Source organism: Papilio polytes, unplaced genomic scaffold (genome assembly GCF_000836215.1).
Source record: "Papilio polytes unplaced genomic scaffold, Ppol_1.0 DF823923.1, whole genome shotgun sequence".
NCBI lineage: Eukaryota > Metazoa > Arthropoda > Insecta > Lepidoptera > Papilionidae > Papilio > Papilio polytes.
In genome coordinates, this window is record NW_013525281.1 from 5,307,976 (window position 1) to 5,315,681 (window position 7,706).

The 7,706-nt window shown below is 34.0% G+C and overlaps 1 protein-coding gene across 1 annotated transcript in view; it reads left to right on the plus strand.

Moving 5' to 3' along the window:
• The window catches only part of LOC106102128 (sodium channel protein 60E), a 22,389-nt gene that overhangs the window by 9,974 nt on the left and 4,709 nt on the right, over nt 1-7,706 (plus strand). Inside the window, exons 9-26 of the mRNA XM_013281537.1 lie at nt 5-34; nt 500-644; nt 1,604-1,738; nt 2,245-2,459; nt 2,531-2,701; nt 2,896-3,089; nt 3,158-3,389; nt 3,465-3,736; nt 3,808-4,055; nt 4,189-4,486; nt 4,571-4,886; nt 4,964-5,239; nt 5,379-5,675; nt 5,747-6,035; nt 6,204-6,397; nt 6,607-6,809; nt 6,877-7,149; nt 7,219-7,578. Coding sequence (XP_013136991.1) covers nt 5-34; nt 500-644; nt 1,604-1,738; nt 2,245-2,459; nt 2,531-2,701; nt 2,896-3,089; nt 3,158-3,389; nt 3,465-3,736; nt 3,808-4,055; nt 4,189-4,486; nt 4,571-4,886; nt 4,964-5,239; nt 5,379-5,675; nt 5,747-6,035; nt 6,204-6,397; nt 6,607-6,809; nt 6,877-7,149; nt 7,219-7,578 — 4,148 coding nt within the window. The remainder of the gene's footprint in view (nt 1-4; nt 35-499; nt 645-1,603; nt 1,739-2,244; nt 2,460-2,530; nt 2,702-2,895; nt 3,090-3,157; nt 3,390-3,464; nt 3,737-3,807; nt 4,056-4,188; nt 4,487-4,570; nt 4,887-4,963; nt 5,240-5,378; nt 5,676-5,746; nt 6,036-6,203; nt 6,398-6,606; nt 6,810-6,876; nt 7,150-7,218; nt 7,579-7,706) is intronic.

The following is a 7,706-nucleotide window of genomic DNA, read 5'->3' on the forward strand; positions in this document are numbered from 1 at the left end:
GCCGACACCCGTGCCTCAAATACCACTCATACAAGTAAAATTATATTTAATACTTAAGGTACGGATGGAACTGGCCAGCAACGGATCTGTAGTTCCTCTGGTATTGCCACTGGTATAAGCGTCGATTATAATTTCGTAGATCTCGCCGCTCGTATGCCTCCCTTTCTTATATTAAAAAAAGACTTGTAGTCAAAAAAGAAGTCGAATTTAAGTTAAGTGAATTTGACGGAAGAGTGCGTCCCATAGGAAGGGTAAATTTACTCTATGTCTCTTCTGCCTGTTATGGTTTGGTAACGCACTGTAATTGCGGATGTTTATAGGCTGGTTGCTATTTCGGCAAATTTGGATGATCTCGACTTTCTACACTATGATAGAAGAAATATACTTTCGTTTCAACACATAATGAATTCGCATTAAACGCTGGTGTGTTGTGGTCAAAGCCAATCAGAAATGTTGACTTTTTCAATTTCTAGTTTTAAAAATTTGATAATTTTTACAGGAAAGTCACATTCAAGAGACAACACAAAGTAATCCCATCAAAACGGAAAAAAACTCAGAAAAGTTAAAAAAGAAGGATGAGAAAAGCAGCATACAAGAAAAATACCCTCTAAATCCAGATTACCTGAACCAGATTGTGGTGTTAGGTAATAACATCTTAGATTTTTTCTTTTTTCAATAAGTAATGCACTCAAATTTTATATGCATTTTTATTGTAGTAAATTTAAAGAGTTTATAAATTTTTGATTGCATTGCTTCAAAGTATGGGCACGCTTTAGAATAAGATAGCACAATATAAAACACAATTTAAGAATGAATGCTTTGCCAACACAGAGCTCTTGACGACCGATTTCACAACGACTCTATCTACATAGATAAATAACGTTACAATTTTATTTAATTACGTAGAATAGTTTTTTTTAAGATTTAAAAATAAATACCTATTCAGCATGATCTCTTCCTTATTATATCGAATTTTAATATTCAATAACAATGAATTGCGTTGTCCTTTCTGTAACTTCAAGCTTATTTCTTCATTTTTGGCAACGAATGTAAATTAACTAAAACTTCATTAACTAATCTATCTTACAGGTGATTCTTCTTAACATATTTCGTATTCACATATCATTTGTTATGTAAATATTTTATTAACAATATTGAGAGCATTTTAGATTCATCAAAACTACCCAAAATCATTACGCATAAATCAATTTGAAGGTTGAATTATTTATGAAATGCATTTATTCTGTGTTCAAATTTATTAGAATTAATCAAATAATTTGATACAATACAAAATTGATAGAATGCTTTATAGTTTTCCATTTATATTTTGACATTCATTTGTCACTAGATGTGATGTATAATCATCATCAGGATGATGACTGTAAAGTATTCTACTGACTCGAATTAAATATATTATAATAAATCTGAGGGTACTAGCTATATTTGTATGTTACATAGTTACTTCACTATATCAATAACAAAGTATTATTTACAATAGTGGCTGATATACACATTTAGTATCACAATTCTATGGAACAAACCCATAGATCACGTTTAAATAACACAATTGCAATTTCGCTTCTACCCTCATTAATATCGCCAGGGGCGGACTGGCCATACAAGCACGCGCCCGACCTCCCCCAAGCGGAAACGACGAAAATTAATGAACTCAGTTTATTGGCAGCCACGCACAAATCTCATATGGGCAATTACGAGCAAAATTGCACTTACTTCACAGGTTAGTAAAACACTACAGATGCAAACGCTTCCGCCCCCCAGTCCACCCCTGTTCCTTACGGGAAGACTGCAGGGTACTGCAAGCGGTCGATGTACAATCTGTCTATCGCTTTCGTGTCGCATACATTCATAAAATCAATTAAACCTATTTAAAACCGATGATAATATATTGCAAAACAAATAACCAGAATCAACCATCCGATTAGAATTAACAATTCAAATTAATTTTGTCAGACTCAAAAACAATAGAATAAAACCAACTGGCTTTTCGATTTCGAATCCGGTCCTGCGTCTTTCCTATTTAGCTCCTTATCTGCTTTTGTTTGCATGTCAGATCTTATTGTAAAAACGTAAAACTAGAAATAACGGCAAAATAAAGCTTGCACTCGAAAAATGTAAATTCTGCTTAATGCTTCTGCCATTTTCATTTACTCTTTACAAATTCAAGTGTGTCAGTGTTGTAAACTTCGTCTGTTCTTCAAATACTTAGTTGTTATTATTTCTTAGATGAACTGGTCGACAGAAATTGCGAATGCTGCGTTACTTGCTGTATTGATTACGAGTCCTGGCTGCAGTTCCAGAACTGTTTGTATGGAATCGTTAAAGATCCCCTGTTTGAATTATTCATCACGACTTGTATCGTTTTAAATACATTATTTCTTGCACTGGAACACCATGGTATGAGTGAAAATGTCCGACAAGCTTTAGATATAGGGAATAAGGTATTTTAAAAACTTACTTGAATTTATCTTAAATTAATTGGCATTATTTAATGTTGTTCTTTGTATTTTAGGTTTTTACTTCTATATTTACTTTGGAATGTATTATGAAGGTTATGGCAATGAGTAAGGATTTCTTTTCTTGTGGATGGAATATTTTTGATTTGATAATAGTCTCAGCAAGTCTTTTAGATCTTATATTTGAGCTTGTTGATGGTTTATCTGTATTAAGAGGATTACGTTTGGTAAGTTTGAATGCATAGCATTTAGTGCCTGTCCCACCAAATTGTAAATTATCTGATTACAATTCGTTTGTTCCCTTATCTGACAGTCACTTTAGACGTTTTTAAGCTGGAGCCTCTAGCAGCCAGTGGTGGAACAGGCCCTTTGTCTTTTATTCTGTTTAATGTAATGATCTTTATTGTAAATTCTCTTGCAGTTACGAGTGCTAAAGTTAGCTCAATCTTGGACTACGATGAAAGTATTGTTGAGTATAATCATATCAACTATAGGTGCTCTTGGTAATTTGACGTTTGTTTTAGTAATAGTTATATACATATTTGCTGTTATCGGTATGCAGTTATTTTCTAAGTCATACACACCTGAAAAGTTTGATCCAGATCCTGTACCTAGGTATGTAATACATAACTTATCCATAAGTAGATTATGTATTACTTTATTTAGTAAATCTCTGTTTTAAGGTGGAATTTCAATGATTTCTTTCATTCGTTCATGATGATATTTCGCATTCTGTGTGGTGAATGGATTGAACCTCTATGGGACTGCATGCGGGCGGAGAAAGCGAGCGGCGCTGAGAGCTGTTTCTTTATTTTCCTACCCGCTCTCGTAATGGGCAACTTTATGGTGCTCAATCTCTTCCTTGCCTTGCTCCTCAACAGTTTTAATAGCGAGGAGCTTAAGAATAGGAAGGAGGTAACACAGTGTTCTATTTTCTATACATTTATTTACAAGTAATGGTGTGGTCTCTTAAATTTTTTTTATTTTCAGGAGGTTGGCGAAGATTCAAAATTAGCTAAAAGTTTTGATAGAATACGTTCTATTGTAAGAAAAAAAGGTTTCCTTATATCAAGGAGTAAAGAGATTGATAAAAAAACTAAATTAGAAGAGCTAGTTAATGAATTTATGTTACAACAACGTGCCATGAAAGAGAAAAAAGCATCCATACCCAGCGAGCAAAGATATTCGTCTTCTGTGCAAGAGACTATTCTTTTTCCTCATGATAATATTTATAGTCATAGTTACCAAGAAGCGTTAAACAGGTACCAAAAGTTTCCTTGTAAATTGTTTAATGTTTTGGACATTGTGTGAATATAATCAACTGTCCCTTTAGGCCAATTTCAGTAGGATCAGACTTTGCATATCCAAATTTATATCAGGCTGGTAATAATTTAAATCATGGTAGCCAGGAGACCTTGAAAGACGTCCGAGATTTAGCAACGGAACATAAAATAACAAGTATAAGAGAGGATTCGAAAGAAAATTTAGATGAAACCGCTTCGATAACGAACCAAGTAGTCGCTCAACGTTTGTTAAATCAATCTTCGTCTGGATACCACACGCAGCCGTCAGATTCTAAAGGTAACTAATTTAACTACAAAATCTTTGTTTTATTACTTAATATGAAATTCACCAATTAAAAGCTACATTTTTTTCCACATGTAACAAATATTTTTGTACTTTATGATAAATAATTATATATTTCCTATTTTAGATGAGAATGAACAATATGAAATGGCTCAAATGTCTAGTAGAACTACACCAGATAAAATTAGACGTCAGGGAAAGGAATTGCCAAATGTGTTAAGTAAAGAAACCATTAAAAGACCAGATGAGGAAGATATGAAACATCCCTGGCAAACATTAGTATCCTACGTCGACGAATTAACAATTGGCGGACGAAAAAACTCTAAAGGGCAGTACATGGATGCGATGGGAAAATTTCCAGGGTTCGGTAAAAGCAAAGAACCGAAAGTACCTCAAGATTGTTTTCCTCGTCAATGCTACACCGCGTATGTATGGAAAACTTTCATTTTAAAGTAATATAAAGATTTTTTTTTTAATAATTTACTTTAAACGAAGTTTTTTCCTAACAGATGTTCTTGCTGGGATGCATGCATCCAGACGAATCTAGGACAGCGTTGGATGTTTATTCGTACTTTTGTTTTACGATACGTTGATACGCCGGCTTTCGAATGGTTCGTCCTAGTTCTGATTTTCGCGTCCAGTATAACCCTGTGCTTTGAAGATATCCATTTAGAAAAAAATATACCGCTAAAGAAAATACTTTATTGGACCAACCTGGGATTCTGCATGATCTTCGTGATTGAAATGTTTCTAAAATGGATAGCGTTGGGATTTTTTAGATACTTCACTAGTTTTTGGACGCTACTGGATTTTACTATAGTTTTTGTATGTATTTCTTATTGAATTGATAAATTTATTTACTGTATCGAATGTAATACTGTACCTGTTTATTTTTTTTCTAGGTTTCTGTGTTTAGTTTATTGATAGAAGAAAATGAAAATCTGAAAGTGCTTAGATCTTTAAGAACTTTGCGTGCTCTAAGACCGCTCCGTGCGATATCACGGTGGCAAGGCATGAGAATAGTTGTGAACGCTTTGATGTATGCAATACCGAGTATTTTCAATGTGTTATTAGTGTGTTTAGTGTTTTGGTTGATTTTTTCCATAATGGGTGTTCAGTTTTTTGGTGGGAAGTTTTTCAAATGTGTCGATGACGAAGGAGAATTACTGCCTTTAGAGGTAGGCAAATTCTTTATTATAAATAATCGTTTTCACATACATTTAACTATCTAATAATCAGGAACTAATGAGCTTATTGCTAAACCAATTGAAAAAAAGAGAACATCAAGTTCTATTCTAATTACGTAAATATTTCCAGGTAGTGAATGATAAATGGGAATGTTATTACAATAACTTTTCATGGATAAATTCCAAGATATCTTTCGACCACGTGGGCATTGCGTACCTGGCTCTGTTCCAAGTGGCCACTTTCGAGGGCTGGATGGAAGTGATGGCGGACGCCGTCGACGCTAGAGGCGTTGACTTACAGCCAGCTAGAGAAGCAAATATTTATGCTTACATTTATTTCGTTATTTTTATCGTATGCGGTTCTTTTTTCACTTTAAACTTATTCATAGGAGTTATAATAGATAATTTCAATATGCTCAAGAAAAAGGTAACAGCAATTCAATAATAAAATAACATAAATTGTATTGTAATTGTTATAAAAGCATATTTTAATTACAGTATGAAGGTGGTGTGTTAGAAATGTTTTTAACGGAAAGCCAAAAGCATTATTACACGGCTATGAAGAAGTTAGGAAGAAAGAAGCCTCAAAAAGTAATAAAAAGGCCGAGAAACCAATTTCTAGCGATGTTCTACGACTTGTCGAATTCCCGCCGTTTCGAAATAGCTATATTCGTGCTCATATTTCTTAACATGCTTACAATGGGTATTGAACACTACGATCAACCACATTCTGTTTTCTTTGTATTAGAAGTTAGTAATGCTTTTTTTACGACTGTTTTTGGCTTAGGTAAGTTTATTGGATTTAATTTATTCTATTTTAGTAACCAGGTGTAAAAAGAAGGAAAGCATTGATATTTAATTTGATTTAAAGTGTCTAATGTTTATTTATTTATATTTGGTTCTTGCAGATTCATTAATTTACATGCTTTTAGTAACAAAATTTTATTTATTTCAGAGGCAATAGTAAAAATAATCGGTCTACGATACCATTATTTCACGGTACCGTGGAATGTTTTCGACTTTCTTCTAGTTTTAGCTTCTATCTTAGGCATCGTTATGGAGGACATAATGATCGATCTCCCAATATCACCCACGTTACTGAGGGTAGTTCGCGTTTTCAGAATCGGGAGAATCTTAAGACTGATTAAAGTAAGTTGAACTTTGAACCAAAATTAAAATCTTTTGAAATGATGATGAGGTTAGTCTTTTTTAAAAAAAATAGTTATGAATTTTAACACAAAACTTACTACTGCTGCCGCAAGGGTTGGTCCTGTCAATGAATAAGATTATTATTTTTGCCCGACATCTTCGTCGTGCCCATCCGTACCCTAAAAATGTATTTTTTCTGATTATTTCAGGCCGCTAAGGGTATTAGGAAACTTCTATTCGCACTAGTAGTATCTCTGCCAGCTCTCTTTAACATAGGTGCCTTGCTCGCTTTAATTACATTCATATACGCCATCATCGGCATGTCAGTGTTCGGACATGTCAAGGAGCAGGGTGCGTTGGATGATATTGTCAATTTTCAAACATTCGGTAGAAGTATGCAGTTACTCTTTCGGTAAGACACTTCGATACTTTGACTTGTTATTATTTAGATCAGCGATAAATTAAATAATGTTTTTTAGTCTTATGACGTCTGCTGGTTGGAATGATGTACTGGAATCGCTAATGATCCAGCCGCCTGATTGTGAGTTGGGAGACATAGGGCACAGCAACGGAAACTGTGGGAGTCCACTTCTAGCAATAACATACTTTACATCTTTCATTATAATAAGTTACATGATTGTGATAAACATGTACATAGCTATAATTCTCGAGAACTTCAATCAGGCACATCAAGAGGAAGAGATCGGTATTGTCGAAGACGATCTGGAAATGTTTTACATTAGATGGTCAAAGTGAGTGTTAATTATTTTTAAAGGAGGTAATTTGTGTTTGATCTACTTTAATAAATCTTTCATTTTCAGATATGACCCTCATGCGACACAATTCATAAGTTTTGCTCAATTATCAGATTTTATAGCGTCTCTAGATCCACCATTAGGTATATCCAAGCCAAATACAGTGGCATTAGTTAGTTTTAATCTTCCCATCGCGAAAGGTAATAAAATACATTGTCTAGACATTCTCCATGCGTTAGTCAAACATGTGTTAGGCCATGTTGAGGAAACGGAAACGTTTAGACAACTTCAGGAACAGATGGATATAAAGTTTAAGAAACAATTCCCGACAAGGAAGGAGTTAGAGATAGTGTCTTCCACTAGGATATGGAAACGAGAAGACAAGGCAGCGCGAACTATACAACGAACTTGGAGAGAATACGTGAAGTAAGTTTTTTACCACTAAAAAAACATATAATGGCAAATTTAAAGCACAATAGTCTGTGTAATAAGTTTAACAATTATCAAATTTTGAATCATTTTTAAATCGCAGGCGTAAGAATCGAAGTCCTTCA